Genomic DNA, 16,537 nt, shown 5'->3' with positions numbered 1-16,537 from the left:
ACAAAGGAAAAGAGGACCACATCAAGATGGGTAGGAGAGGCAGAGACACAGTCTCACAAAAAACCCACCCCTGGTGTGGTGACACATAAGACAGGCACCAGATAGGCACTCTTCTGGAGGTGTCAGGGGTTGGTACTCCACAATGGGCTCTGCAGCTCCTGGACTATGAACCATGAAGACAAGACCCAAAATGTCTGGCTTGTAAAACCAACAGGACTGATGTCTGGGGGTCCCAAAGTGCTGTAGGATACTATGACTCCCCTCTTGGAGAGCTCATGTACATCCTTACTCACCCTGAGACCCAGTGAAAAACAGCAGTTTGAAAAGAACGGAGGTTTTGTGTGAAGGAGATTCATTTGCTGATCTGGGGGCACTGGGTGGAGGAACAGAGGCTAGTTTAGATGCTTCCTAGATATGAAGGCACTGGCAGAAACCACTGTGGCACTCTTCACATAGACTACTAGCACAGGTGGGTGACCTTAGATATAGAACTGCTTTGCTAGGATGGGTTGGGTAAGCAGTCATGCTTACCTCTCACCTGCTTAGACCAGAGAGCACATACAGTTGTGGAGTTCTCCCACTCCCTAGCTACAGTATGCCAGCACCGGCTGTTCCAACCCCCCGCCCCCCAGCTGGGGCTGGAAAGTGCGAGTAGTTGGGGCATCCTCCTACTCCCAAGCCTAAAGCCTGTGTATGTGCATGGACCAGGCACTCACTCACTTGCTACACTGCTGAATCATATGAATACATGAGGTTAAGACATTTTCCTGTTGCTTTTCTAACACTGGGGAGCATGTCCTACCCCCTAGATTTTCCAGCTCTTTTACTAAAGCCAGGGGGCACGTGCAATCCATATAGGGGATGTCTGTTGATTATCTGACCCTGCTGGTCAAGAGGACTGGTGTTCCAGAGCTCCATGGGACTGTAACAGTCCAAAAGACAGCTCTTGGCAGGCCATCATGACCTGGGGACTACAAAGACAGCAGACTGAAACACAACTCTAGTCTTCCTGTGAAAAAGGCCTATTTACTTAGCCTGGAGCTTCAGCTCAAGGCATAGGCTTCAGGTTTCCCATACATCTAGAGGCTAACGAGGCCTATCAGGGAATGTAAGCAGGAAAACACCATCCTTGTGCATGCCACTCACCTTGCTACGGCTCAACGAGCCTTCCCAGAATTTTGCAACTGTTGCCCAGGGAATACCTCAAGATCTCCTGGTCTGGAGGCTAATATAGATTATGACTGTGGCTCCATAAGATTGTATATATTTGCAAACTTTAAAAGCTCCTGCCTGAGGGTCTGGCTTCCAGTCTGAAACTAGATGCTAAATGAGATTCCTCCCCTTGGATCACTAACAGGTATTGGCACAACCTCAACATGGGAATATCAAGAATAATAAATCAGGTGGCTTAGACAATCACAAAGGTTTGAGAGATAGTCAAGAGTTAGGGCAAAGTTGAATGACAAGGATTATCACCTACACGAGGCCATTCCTTCAAGACAGAGAGGGAGCTGTGTCACCTAATACACATAAACACAGAGTCAAGTAAAATAAGGAGTCAAAGAAACACGTTCCAAATAAAAAAACAAAGCAAAACCTCAGAAAAAGGCCTAAATGATACAGGGATAAGTAATGTACCTGATAAAAAAATTCAGAGTAATCGTCATAAAGACACTCACCAAACTGAGAAGAATGAACACAGTGAGAACTTCAACAAAGAGATAGAAAATATATTTAAAAAGTACCAAACAAGTCACAGAGGTGGAGAATACAACAGCTGAACTGAAAAATATACAAGAGGAATTCAACAGTAGACTTGGTGAAGTAGAACTATTGATCAGTGAGGAGGAAGATAAAGCAATGAAACTCACCCAAACAGAAGAGCAAACAGAAATAAGAATTAAAAAAAATAAAGATAATTTAAGGAACATCTAGGACAACATCAAGTGGAATAACATTTGCATTTCTGGGGTCTTATAGAGAGAAGAAAGAGAGTAAGGGGCAGAAAACTTACCTGAAGAAATATGGCTGAAAAATTCCCTAACCTAGGAAAGGAAACCGATGTCCAGGTCCAGGATGCCCAGACAGTTCCAAATAAAATGAACCCAAAGATGCTACCAAGACACATTATGATTAAAATGTCAAAAGTTAAAGAGAGAATCTTAAAAGCAGGAAGAGAAAAACAAATTGTTATGTACAAAGGAAACCCCATGAGGCTATCAGCAGAAACTCTGCAGGTCAAAAGGGAGTAGCATAAAGTATCAAAGTGCTGAAAGGAAAAAACTTCAAACCAAGAATACTCTACCCAGCAAGGTTATCATTTAGATTTAAAGGAGAGAGAAAGAGTTTTCCAGACAAGCAAAAGCTATAGAAGTCCATCTCTATTAAAATGGCCTTGGGGCGCCTGGGTGGCGCAGTCGGTTAAGCGTCCGACTTCGGCCAGGTCACGATCTCGCGGTCCGTGAGTTCGAGCCCCGCGTCAGGCTCTGGGCTGATGGCTCAGAGCCTGGAGCCTGTTTCCGATTCTGTGTCTCCCTCTCTCTCTGCCCCTCCCCCGTTCATGCTCTGTCTCTCTCTGTCCCAAAAATAAATAAACGTTGAAAAAAAAAAATATTAAAAAAAAAATAAAATGGCCTTATAAGAAATATTAAAGAGACTTCTTTAAGCTGAAAAGAAATGGCATTAATTAATAACAAGAAAACATATGAAAGTAAAAATCTCACTGGAAAAGGTAAATATATAGTAAAGGTAGTGGACTAATAACTTATAAGGCTACTAAAAGGCTAAAAGACAAAAGTAGTAAAATTAAAAACTATAATAATTAGCTAAGGGATACATAAAACAAAAAGATGTAAAAAGTGACACCAAAAGCATAAAATGTGTCAGGGGAGAATAAAAAATGTAGAGTTTTGGAATGTGTTCAAATTTAAGTTGCTTTCAACTTAAAGTAGACTGCTATATACATAGGATGATATATGTGAGCCTCATGGTAACCACAAAGCAAGAACTTATAGCAAATACACAAAAGAAAAGGAGGAAGGAATCTAAACACAACACTAAAGAAAGTCACCAAGCCACAAGGGAAAAGAGAAAGAACAAGAAAGGAAGAGAGGAACTACAAAAACAACCAGAAAACACTTAACAAAATTGCAACAAGTACATATCTACCAATAACTGCTTTAAATGTAAATTGGACTAAGTTGTCCAATCAAGAGATGTAGATTAGATGAATGGATTAAGAAACAAGACACATCTATATACCACCTACAAGAGACTCACTTTAGAAGGGCACACACAGACTGAAAGCGAAGGGATGAAAAAAGATGTTTCATGCAAATGAAAACAAAAAGAAAGCTGATGTAGTTATACTCATATTGGACAAAATAGACTTCAGAATAGTCTGTTTAAAGCAAAAATGATTAAGATCACAAACCAGCAAAAAGATACAACATTTATAAATATAAATACACCCAACATAAAAGCACCAAAATATCTAAAGCAAATATTAAAAGACCTAAAGGGCCAATTGATAGCAACATAATAATAATATGGAATTTTAACACCCCAATTACATCAATGGATAGATTACCTACATAGAAAACCATAAGGAAATATTAGCTTTAAATGACATGTTAGACCAGATGGACTTAATAGATATATACAGAATATTCCATCCAAAAGCATCTGAATACACATTCTTCTCAAGTACCTAGGAAACATTCTCCGGGATCAAATCACATTCTAGGCCACATAACAAATCTCAATAAAGTCAAGAGGACTGAAATAATATCACTCATCTTTCCTGACCACAATGGTATAAAACTAGAAATCACAAGAAGAAAACTGGAACAACTACAGGTACATGGAGATTAAACAACATATTACTGAACAACTACTAAGTCACTGAAGAAATCAAAGGAGAAATAACAAAATATCTAAAGACTAATGAAGGCAAAAATATAACATACCAAAATCTGTGTGATACAGTAAAAGAGGTTCTAAGAGACAAATTTCATAGCAATACCTCAAGAAATAAGAGAAATATCAAATAAACACTTTAACTTTACACCTAAAGAAACAAGACAAAGAAGAACACATGAAGCCCAAAGTTAGGAGAAAGAAGGAAATAATAAAGATCAGAGTGGATAAATAAAAGAGAGACTTAAAAAGACAAATGGTCAATGAAACTAAGAGCTGGTTCTTTGAAAAGGTAAATAAAATTGACAAACCTTTAGCTAGATTCCCCAAGAGAAAAAAGAAAGATGGCTCAAATAAATTCAGAAATTAAAAGGGAGAAGTTACAACTTCTCAGAAATATGAAGGATCACAAGAGGATACTAAGAACAATTATATGACAACAAATTGGACAGCGCAGAAGAAATGGATAAATTCCTAGAAGTTTACAATCTTCCAAGACTGAATCATGAAGAAATAGAAACTCTGAACATACTGATTACTACTAAAGAGATCAAATCAATAATCAAAAATCTCTCAACAAACAGAAGTCCAGGACCAGATGGTTTCACTGGTGAATTCTACCAAAAACTCAAAGATTGAATACCTATCTTTCCCAGACTCTTTAAACACTATTTTTTAAAAGTTTATTTATTTTTGGAGAAGGGCGGGGGGAGAGCACGCAAGCAGGGGAAGGGCAGAGAGAGGGAGAGAGAGAATCCCAAGCAGGCTTCTCGCTATCAGCAAGGAACCCAATGCGGGGCTTGATCCCATGAACCATGAGATCATGACCTGAGCTGAAATCAAGAGTGGGATGCTTAACCAACTGAGCCACTCAGGCGCCCCCTTCCCAAACTCTTAAAAACAAAACAAGCAAAAAACACTGAAGAGGGAAAGCTCCTAAACTCATTTTATGAGGCCAGCACTACCCTGATATCAAAATGACATAATGATACTGCACACAAAAATAGAATTACAGGCCAATATTCCTGATGATCATAGCTGCACTATACTCACAAAATACTAGCAAACTGAATTCAACAATACATTAAACGGATCATATACCAAGATCAAATAAATGGGATTTATTTCAGGGATGCATGGATGGTTAAATACCTGTAAATCAATCAACATTATGTACCACATTAACAAAATAAAAGATAAAAAGCATACAATCATCTCAATAAATGCAGAAAAAGCATTTGACAAATTGCAACATTCACTCAAGATAAAAACTCTCAACAAATTGGGTTTAAAGGGAATGTACCTCAACATAATAAAGACCATAACTGACAAAATCACAGCTAATGTCATACTAAACAGTGAAAATCTAAAAGCTTTTCCTTTAGGATCAGGAACAAGACAAGGATGCCCACTATCCCTACTTTTTTTTTTTTTTTTTTTCAGCGTTTATTTATTTTTGGGACAGAGAGAGACAGAGCATGAACGGGGGAGGGGCAGAGAGAGAGGGAGACACAGAATTGGAAACAGGCTCCAGGCTCTGAGCCATCAGCCCAGAGCCTGACGCGGGGCTCGAACTCACGGACCGCGAGATCGTGACCTGGCTGAAGTCGGACACTTAACCGACTGCGCCACCCAGGTGCCCCTACTATCCCTACTTTTATTCAACACAGCATTGGAAGGCTTAGCCACAAAAATTATGCAAGAAAATGAAATAAAAGGCATATAATTTGGAAATGAAGTGAAATTGTCACATTTGCAGATGACACTATTTGCGGATGACATGATACTACATATAGAAAGCATTAAAGATTGTACCAAAAGACAGTACTAATAAACGAATTCAGTAAAGCTGCAGGATGCAAAATTAATACACAAAAATCTGTTGCATTTCTATACACCAACAACAAAGTAGCAGAAAGAGAAATCAAGAGAATAATCCCATTTACAATTCTATAAAAAAGAATAAAATAGGGGCGCCTAGCTAGCTCAGTTAGTTGAGTGTACAACTCTTGATTTCAGCTCAGGTCATGATCCCAGGGTTGTGGGATGGAGCCCCACGCTGGACTCCATGCTGAGCGTGGGGCTTTCTTGGGATTCTCCTTCTCTCTCCCTCTCTGCTGCCCCCATCCCCCTTTATACACTCTTTCTCTCTCTCTCTCTCTCGAAAAAAAAAAAAATAAATAAATAAATTTTAGGAAAAAGAGTAAGTTACCTAGAAATAAATTTAACCAAGAAGCAAGAGACCTAAAAACTGAAAAGTATAAGACATTGATGAAAGAAACTGAAGATGACATAAAAAAGTGTAAAGAGGGGTGCCTGGGTGGCGCAGTCGGTTAAGCGTCCGACTTCAGCCAGGTCACGATCTCGCGGTCCGTGAGTTCGAGCCCCGCGTCAGGCTCTGGGCTGATGGCTCAGAGCCTGGAGCCTGTTTCCAATTCTGTGTCTCCCTCTCTCTCTGCCCCTCCCCCGTTCATGCTCTGTCTCTCTCTGTCCCAAAAATAAATAAACGTTGAAAAAAAAATTAAAAAAAAAATAGACAAACAATCAAATTAAAAATAGACAGAGAGGGGTGCCTGGGTGGCTCAGTTGATTAAGTGTTCGACTTTGGCTCAGGTCATGATCTCACGGTTCATGATTTCAAGCCCCATATCAGGCTCTCTGCTGTCAGCACAGAGCTGGCTTAGATCCTCTGTCCCTCTCTCTCTCTCTCTGCCCCTCCCTGTGCTCTCTCTCTCTCAAAAATAAATAAACATTAAAATTTTTTTTAAAGATTAAAAAAATAGGCACATATTTCATTTTATTCATGGCTGAGTAATATTCCTGTGTGTGTGTGTGTGTGTGTAGACACACATCTTTTTTTATCCATTCATCAGTCAATGGACACTTGGGCTGTTTCCATAATTTGGCTATTATAGACAATGCTGCTATAAACATCAGGGTGCATGTACCCCTTTGAATTGGTATTTTTATATTCCTTGGGTAAATACCTGATAGTTCAACTGCTGGATCATAGGGTAGTTCTGTTTTTAATTTTTTGAGGAACCTCCATACTGTTTCCACAATGGCCATACCTGTTTGCATTCCCACCAACAGTGCAAGAAGGTTCCCCATTCACCACATCCTCACCACCACCTGTTGTTTCTTGTGTTGTTGATTTTAGCCATTCTTATAGGTGTGTGGTGATATCTTATTGTAGTTTTGATTTGTATATCCCTGATGATTAGTGATGTTGAGCATCTTTTCATGTGTCTGTTAGCCATCTGCATGTCTTCTTTGGAGAAGAAATGTCTGTTCATGTCTTCTGCCCATTTTTTAATTGGATTATTTGTCTTTCGGGGGTTGAGTTTCAAAAGTTCTTTATATATTCTGGACACTAGCCCTTCATCAGATATGTCATTTGCATATATCTTCTCCCATTCTGTAGGCTGCCTTTTAGTCTTGCTGATTGTTTCCTTCGCTGTGCAGAAGCTTTTTATCTTGATGAAGTCCCAATAGTTTATTTTTGCTTTTGTTTCCTTTGCTTCAAGAGACATATCTACAATGAAATCTTGTCATTTGTGAGGACATGGATGGAGCTAGAGAGTATTGTGCTAAGCAAAATAAGTCAGAGAAAGACAAATTACCATATGATTTCACTCATATGTGTAATTTAAGAAACAAAATAAATGAGCAAAGAGAAAAAGAAAAGAGAGGCAAACCAAGAACAGACTCTTAATACAGAGAACCAACTGATGGTTACTAGAGGGAAGGTGGGTGGGGGGATGTGTTTAATAGGTGATGGGGATTAAGAAGCACACTTGTTTTGATAAGCACCAAGTGTTGTATGGAAGTGCAGAATCACTTTGTTGTATACCTGAAACCAATAATACACTATATGTTATCTAACTGGAATTCAAATAAAAACTAAAAAAAAAATAGGCAGAGGATTTAAATAGATGTTTTTCTAAAGAAGACATACAGATAGCTAACAGGCACATGAAAAGATGCTCAATATCACGAATCATCAGGGAAATGCAAATCGAAACCACAATGAAATACGTTACACCTTTAAGAATAACTATTATCAAAAAGACAAGAAATAACAAGTATTAGGGAGGATGTGAAGAAAAGGGAACCCTACTGGTGGGAACGTAAATTGGTGTGGCCACTATGGAAATCAGTATGGAGATTCCTCAAAAAATTAAAAATAGAGCTACCATATGATCCAGCAATTTCACTACTGGCTATCTATCTGAAGAAAAAAATATTAATTCAAAAAGATATACTCACCCTATGTTCACTACAGCATTATTTACTATAGCCAAGATAATAGAAACATGTGTCTATTGATGTGTCCATTGATGGATGAATGGATGAAGATATGGTATACATATATAATGGAATATTATTCAGTCATAAAGAAGAATGATTTCTTGCCATTTGTGGCAATGGCACAATGGATGGATCTTGTATTATAATAAAAGAAATAAATCTGACAAAGACAAATACTGTATGATTTAACTTACATATTGAAACTAAAAAACAAAACAAGGGGCACCTGGGTGGCTTAGTTGGTTGCGCATCCAACTTCAGCTCAGGTCATGATCTCATGGTTCGTGGGGTCCAGCCTTGTGTCGGGCTCTATGCTGACAGCTCAGAGCCTGGAACCTGCTTTGGATTCTATGTATCCCTCTCTCTCTGCCCCTCCCCTGCTCATGCTCTGTCTCTGTCTCTCAAAAATAAATGAAAATGGTAAAAAAAAATTTTTTTAAATAAAACCCAGACTCATAGATATAGGGAACAGACTGGCGGTTGTTAGAGAGAAAGGGTTGGGAGGATGCGAAATGAGTGAAGGGTATTCAGAAGTACAAACTTCCAGTTATAAAATAAATAAATCATAGGGATATAGTATACAGCATGGGAAATATAGTCAATAATAGAGTATTAACTTTGTAAGGTGACAAATGGTAATTAGACTTATTGTGGTGACCACTTTGCAATGTATACAAATGTCAAATCCCTATGTTGTACACCTGAAACTAATATGATATATATGTGAATTATATATGAAAAAATAGAATTCTGTGCCATATGGCCAAACAGCATTTCTAATACTGGTTATTTTTCATATTTGCTAATCATTAGTATTTTTTACCTTAAAAAGTCAACTTAGTGTACTGAATGGCAAGTTGATAATTCATCAAGGGCATTAGAAATCTGCATTCCCTTTGATTCAGTAATTCCATTTCTAAGTATTAGTCCTAAAAAATAATGATGGATGTGCACAAAATTTGGTTTTAATGATGCTCACTGTAGTGTGTTCATAAAAGTATTAATTAAAAAGATAGCAGAGAGGGGCACCTGGGTGGCTCAGTCGGTTAAGCATCTGACTCTTGGTTTCAGCTCAGGTAATGATCTCACGGTTTGTCGTTTTGAGCCCCATAAGGGGCTCTGTGCTAATGGTGCGGAGCCTGCCTGGGATTTTCTCTCTGCGCCCCTCACCCCCCCAAGCCCCGCCCCACTCCTGGGCACTCTCTCAAGATAAATAAATAAACTTAAAAAAAAAAAGGTAGCATAGAATAAAGACTATTTCAAAAGAGGCATGGTTCAATTAACCATGGAGATCCATACAATGGAATGAATGATATACAACCTATTAAAAAATATTTTGTAATTGAATATGTAATGATATGGGAAGACACATTAAGGGAAAAACATATTAAGTACATTATGATACTATTTTGGATTTTAAAAAAGTATGTGATGTGATGTGATCTGTGTGTGTGTATCAATAAAGACTCCCATGTTATATACCAAAATATAATAGCGATACTTTCTAGTTGGTCCTTTATATGCAACTTTTGTTCTTTCTTTTTGCTTTTCTATTTCCTAAATTAAAAAAAATTTTTTTTAAATGTTTGTTTTTTTTTTTTTAGAGGGAGATAGAATCCAAAGCAGGTTCTGCACTGTCGTTGCAAAACCCCATGTGGGGCTTGAATCCACAAACCCAACCATGAGATCACGACCTGAGCTGAAGTCATACATTCAACCTACTGAGCCACCTAGGCACCCGTCTATTTTCTAAATTTTTCATAAGAATCTCTCACTTTTGCAATATGGAAAAAAATTATTAAAAATAAGTACACAATGCACAGTGAACTAAAATCTTGAAAACATGAAGACGTACCTTGGCCAAAGAGAAGAAATCCCTTCAGCTTGTTTACAGAGTAAAAGATCCAACACACAGATGTGCTCATTAGCTTTCCAGACACTCCCTGAATTCACATGGTTTTTGCCACAGGCTCATGTGAAACTTAGAGAAGTATTTAGTGATGAGCACAGAAAAAGCTGAACAAAATATGGCAAACTTGGGAATCCTAAAAATGCAGGAAAATTTTCTTCTTATTCCTTTATTAAAGCAGACCAGAAATGAAACTTGTTCTCACAATCTTAAGAAACCTCAAGAGATTTAAATGCTTTTACAAAGGAAGCATGCTCTTAAAAGATTTAAATAATGTAATTTTCTGTCTTTTTGAAAGGTTCAAAAATATTTTATTAGGCAATAATTGGGTTTCAGTTTATTAGATTACTGTAATCATACAAAGTGTTATCTGAATGTTTTATTTATTATGATATGTAAAATCTGACAATTTTAATAACATTTATCACAAATAAACACATTCTGGTCTTTATATTATTTCTAACCCCTTCACTAAGCACACTTTCCCAGGAGAAACTGGATCCTTCTAAAATTAATTTTCACTACTTATCTTTAAAAAGGCAAAACAGGGGCGCCTGGGTGGCGCAGTCGGTTAAGCGTCCGACTTCAGCCAGGTCACGATCTCGCGGTCCGTGAGTTCGAGCCCCGCATCGGGCTCTGGGCTGATGGCTCGGAGCCTGGAGCCTGTTTCCGATTCTGTGTCTCCCTCTCTCTCTGCCCCTCCCCCGTTCATGCTCTGTCTCTCTCTGTCCCAAAAATAAATAAACGTTGATAAAAAGGCAAAACAGTGTAAGGAAATTCTAGATGAAAAGTTTAGTAAGCAGCCTTATTTGCAATAGAACAGAAGCTAAGAAATCTACAATAAATTTCTCTAAGTGCTTATCAGGCTCACTGTCACCTCAATGTTGTGTGTTAAACATAAAACCTACCTCTTCATATCCTCCCCCCAAAGTATTGTATCAACAAATACACCTCAAATACACCACGATATACCTCAACAAAACAAAATGAAACAAAGATTCTTCTGGACTTCTTTGTCATGTCATAAGGGCATTTGTCATAGCATTATCATTTTATCAGTTACTTATATAGAACAACCTCCAAGTTCAGGTTCTTACTAGCTCCTTCCTGGGTTATTTTAACAGACTCCTACTTTGTCTCCCCACTTCTAGTCTATCCCCACTTGAATCTGACAAACATCAGCCCGCTAGCCATCTTCAATACCATTTTAATCACATTACACCTTAGTGCAAGAATCTCAAATTGACTTTTATCCAATGAGCAGTGGAAAGCAAACTCTTTGTAAATGGTTTCAAAGTCTTTATCTTTGCTTCTGTTCGGTGTGAACTCTCTCTGCAATCAAGCTGATCTGTCACCAGCTCCTACTGATAACCTGCTCAAGCTGCCCTCTCACCCTCACTTCCTTGTCAATGCAAATTCATCCTCCTGGCATGCTCAGCTGAAAAGCCAATATGGTTTTCAGTAACCATTTCAGCTGCAAATAAATCCTCTACCTACAGAATTTCAACAACACTCATATACTGTCTCACCCATTGATTAGCCACTAAATCATACTGTCTCCTACTGGTGAGCAATTATACATCTATGATCTAATTTCATTAAGTAGAGCTAATTCATTTATGGGCATTTTTATTTGTTGTCCTTCTCAGAGCCCCTGATACACAGTTAGAAACCTGGTAAATGCTCAATTAATATTTGGTGAGCAATGAATGATCTGCATCTTTAATTTCTGTATAAAGCTAAATATATTTATAATTTGATATGTACCTCTAAGGCTTTTCTCTAAAAAAATGAATTATTATTTTATGTACATTCATGCATCAGGGGTCTCCAAGAATATCCCCAGGTTGAGTGATCCACTGGGAAGACTCATAAGACTCAGCATATAGTCATGCTCATTTCTAAGATTTATTATAGTGAAAGGACACAAAGCAGAATCAGTAAAGGGAAAAGGTTCATGGACCAAAGTCCTTGGAAACCATGGGCAAGTTTCTAAGTCTTCCCAGTGGAGTCACCCAGAACACAGTTTCTCCGGCATCAAATTGTGGCAACACCTGTCGTCTACCAAGGAAGCTCATTTGGTGACTGGTCATATAGCCACCCTTCCCCCTGGCACAGACCAAAATTCCAGACTCCTGGAAAGTATTCAGCGTAAATCACATTGTTTGTAGTCTAGGCACAGTGAGACACTCTAAAGTTTTACATCAGTGTAGGGAACTGATGACCATTCAAGTTCCCTGATGCCAGCAAAAACATTGTAAGCAGGTCTTTTTAAGAAATTAGTCTTGGGGCGCCTGGGTGGCGCAGTCGGTTAAGCGTCCGACTTCAGCCAGGTCACGATCTCGCGGTCCGTGAGTTCGAGCCCCGCGTCAGGCTCTGGGCTGATGGCTCAGAGCCTGGAGCCTGTTTCTGATTCTGTGTCTCCCTCTCTCTCTGCCCTTCCCCCGTTCATGCTCTGTCTCTCTCTGTCCCAAAAATAAATAAACGTTGAAAAAAATTAAAAAAAAAAAAAAAAAAAAAGAAATTAGTCTTGGGCCTGCTATGTTAACCCTTTTCTATGAAGTTAATTTCATATATTTTTTTAAAATGTTTATTTATTTTTGAGAGAGTGAGACAGAGCGTGAACAGGGGAGGGCCAGAGAGAGGGAGACACAGAATTGGAAGCAGACTCCAGGCTCTGAGCTGTCAGCACAGAGCCCAATCAGGGCTCGAACTCAGGAACTATGAATCATGACCTGAGCTGAAGTTGGATGCCCAACCGACTGAGCCACACAGGTGCCCCAATTTCATATTTTTTATGGGAGAAATGTTATAGTGTTAGCCATATTTGATTTATAGGAGGCACATAAAGTTATTTAAAAAAATTAAATTCTAGCATTTAATTACAGATGCAATGCCTAGCCTGGTACCCAATAATTAAAAATTAGGTAATTTAAAAATAATTCACATCCTTTAGATATTTCAGGTTTTTTTCTCCCCTCGTAGAATAAGGTACATTTTTCAATTTTTTTTAATGTTTATTTATTTTTGAGAGAGACACAGCGTGAGTGGGGGAAGGGCAGAGAGATAGAGGGAGACACAGAATCTGAAGCAGGCTCCAGGCTCTGAGCTGTCAGCACAGAGCCTGATGTGGGGCTTGAACTCACAGACCGCGAAATCATGACCTGAGCCGAAGTCCAACACTTAACTATTTGAGCCACCCAGGCGCCCCTAAGGTATCGTTTTCAAACCAACACTTTTGTAATTGTCAGGATAAAGGAGTTAAGTATCAACATCTAAAGGAAGCAAACCCTCTCAGACAAGCTCCTCGTCTTCTCTTTAAATGTCAATTGTGTGCTAGAGCACTGTGATATCTGTTTTTGGTACATCAACTTACTAAATCCTCACAACAACCCCATATGCCAGTGATGGTTTCTATTTTGTAGATGCAATCTTTGAGAGGCTGAGTAACCTACCCAGGTTTACCACGGTGGAGTCAGGATTTAGGCTCAGATCTGCCTTATCCTAAATCCTTGCTCTTAGCTTTACACAAACTACCTCTCCCTAACAAGGCACAGGCTCCTTATGAATCATTTCCCTCCAAACTACAGGGGTTTTTATTTGGCCGGATAGAGCACTATTCTCAACCCTACTGATTTTCATTAAGGTCACATTTTTGTTGGAAGAGAAGGGGGTGAATTTAACCCAGGATACTCTGCTTTTTCCTTTCCAACTCTTGCAAATTAGAAATCAAATAATACCCCTTGCTTGTTAAAACCATTAGGAAGCTCCCTACTCAGCACAGCACACTTTTCTCCTTCATCTGGCATCAATCTGAAATCAGACAGACCCATATCAAGATCTTGGCATTTCACTTACCACATGTGGATGCCTAGGGAAAGTTAACCTGAGTCTCAGTTTATTCATTCATAAAATGTGAATCCCTACCTCACAGGTTTTCTGTGAGAATGAAATAAGGTAATAAGCTTAAAGGACCCAATTTACATGTATTTGCTGAATAAATGATTACCTGCAACACTGAAATAACGATTTGTCAGTAGCAAGCCAAATCAATAATCTGAGGGAGGAAAGAGTTAAGAGAGAAGTAGTACCCTGACCACCAGGTGTCATCACTGGCCCAGAAGAGCTGGTCTAACAGCCATTAGTGGGGCATGTGACCCTGCAGCAAACAGGGTAAGATCCAGGATAACAGTCATTTGTACCTACAGGACATTCAAGAATTGGCTTTGGTTTTTCAACACTTTAGGAGCTGGTACAATAGTTGGTGCACCATTTTAAGTTACACTGTTCTCCTACCAGTGTGTTAAAATGATTGCAGTGTAATTAATTAGCTGAATAGCCACAAAAGATTTGTCATCACAGTTTAATTTTTAAAAGTATCCTTGGCTAACTGTTTTTTAATTCTGAGAGTCAATAATGTTTTATAAATCCTTGGCTTTGGCCAACTAGCCATTACATTTTCTGGCTTCTATAGGCTTCAGTGTTGCCACTGTAGACAATCTTCTGGCCCCAATTTCACAACCTATTTATCTTATTCTCTTTACATTAATAGGGATGACAGATCAAAAGAAAGCAGAATATTTTTTAGGGTAAAAATAAAGTTCATGAACAGTAAATTTAGGCAAAATAAGTATTAATTGTTAATCTCTTTTCTTGATCTCAGGAACTTAAAAGTTCATTTTTAAAAATTATGTAAATTTCCTATTTTCTTAAAGAACACTTACCTTAGGGTAAATCTGTCAACCTACCCAATAGGCCTTAAATTACTTAAGGAACACTATGACCCTTGACTTCAGTCCGCAATATGCCAACGACTCTCCCTGAGAGTGCCTTGGGGTTCATTTCAAAATGAGCGCAGGTCTGGGCTTTCCTTCTGGTTCCAAGTCCTTTACACTGAGAGCCACTAGTGGCCACCTCAAGGCTGGTAATTCAGTGAGTGTTGAGCGCGTAACTGGAGACGCAGCTTTCCGATGAGGCACAGACTGTTGTCTCATCTGCCAGGGAACACTTGACTGAAGTCAAGACAAGCCTGATCAGGCCTACCTTGGCCACATCCTGGGCTTCTGAGTACCCCCCCCCCCCCCCCCCCACTAAGAAACAAAAGAAAAGGAGTTAATGCTAAGCACAGGTTTCTGTTCAGAGTGAGGGCTCTTGGAACGCAAGCGGTTTGGGTTATTTTTGTTTCTGTTTCAATAACAGTTCAATTTCCACTTTGCATTTCACAAATACGTAAATGTCTTAAGAGAAACCAGAAGCATTCTCTCCCTTCTGGCCACTGCACCCATTCCTAGAGAATTTAGGAGGGAAGAGTAGATACCAGGAACCATCTGGAATCAGGAGAGCAGGAGCCAAGCCCAGCTGGGATGGACCCATTTGCGAAGCACTTTGTGCAGATCAATAAACTCCTGACTGATTTCAGACTGGGTCCCTAGAGGACGAGGAGCTCACGAGGCTGGCCTTCCCCCTGAAGTAAACGGGGCAAGGAAAGACAAGCTGCCCATGAAACAAACCCCTTCGGGGCAGGCGGAACGGCTCGGGAGGCTCCGAGGGCGAGTTACCTGGGGGACTCCGCGGTGAAGCTGCCGCCGTCCAGCAGCCGCATCTTGCAGAAGAGGACCCCATTGACGAAGGGCACCGAGGAGAGCTCCTCGAGCTCAAAGTCCACCTTAAACTTAAACTTCTTCTTCTTCATCATCGTGAGAGCCAGACGCCGGCGAGCGGGATGCGGGGGCGGCCCCAAGGGGCGCGCGGGCCGGCGCCGCCGCCTCAGCTCGCCGGAGACCCGGGTCCGCGCAGCCCCAGGGCCAGGGCCAGGGCCGCGAGCTGCGCGCGGGGGCGCGGCCGGGGGGCGCCGCGGGCCGGCTGGAGCCGGGGCAGGGGCCGCCGCCGCCTCCGCCGCCGCCTCTCGCGGCAGCCCGGGCCGGAGCGCGGCGGCGCGGACCCCGCCCGCCCGCGAGGAGCGGTCGTGCTGCAGCTCGCCTGGGCGGTGGGCGCCTTTTCGGTGTGCAGCTCGCCGCCGCCGCGCGTCTGAGAGCCCAGAGAGGCGAAGACTTGAAGACTGCCGTTGTCGCCGCCGCCTCAGCGCCAACCGGGCCAGAGGCGCCCCCAGCGGCGGCGGCCAGCAGCGCACCGCGGGCGGAAGCGGGAGGGCGGGCGAGGAAATTCGGGGCGGGCGGGCGCTTCGCCGGGAAATTGACCCACGACGGCAGTTAGAGCGTCACGCCTCTCTGGGGTTAAAAAAAGACAAAACCCAACCAAAATGGAGCTTCCTTCTACAGCTTCCCCCCAGCCTTCTTTCAGTTTTTGCTTCGCCTCCTTTCTCCCTTCCCCCTCCAGTGATTTTTTTCCACCCCTCTTGAGTTTGAGAGTCATGGGTTAATAGGGTTAATCAGAATCTCC

General features: G+C 40.7%; 1 protein-coding gene across 2 annotated transcripts in view; it reads right to left on the bottom strand.

Moving 5' to 3' along the window:
- Positions 1-16,234, bottom strand: part of FAM102B (family with sequence similarity 102 member B) — a 95,388-nt gene extending 79,154 nt beyond the window's left edge. For both annotated transcript variants that reach the window (XR_006712567.1, XM_045478486.1), the window contains exon 1: positions 15,697-16,234. Coding sequence is in view for 1 of the 2 variants with exons in the window: in XM_045478486.1 (XP_045334442.1) it covers positions 15,697-15,833 (137 nt within the window). In the remaining variant the exon portion in view is untranslated. The remainder of the gene's footprint in view (positions 1-15,696) is intronic.
- Positions 16,235-16,537: the final 303 nt, after the last annotated feature.

The sequence above is a fragment of the Leopardus geoffroyi genome, chromosome C1 (assembly GCF_018350155.1).
Source record: "Leopardus geoffroyi isolate Oge1 chromosome C1, O.geoffroyi_Oge1_pat1.0, whole genome shotgun sequence".
Lineage (NCBI taxonomy): Eukaryota > Metazoa > Chordata > Mammalia > Carnivora > Felidae > Leopardus > Leopardus geoffroyi.
Note: the sequence above shows the minus strand (reverse complement) of the source record. Positions and strands in the feature narration are given on the sequence as shown.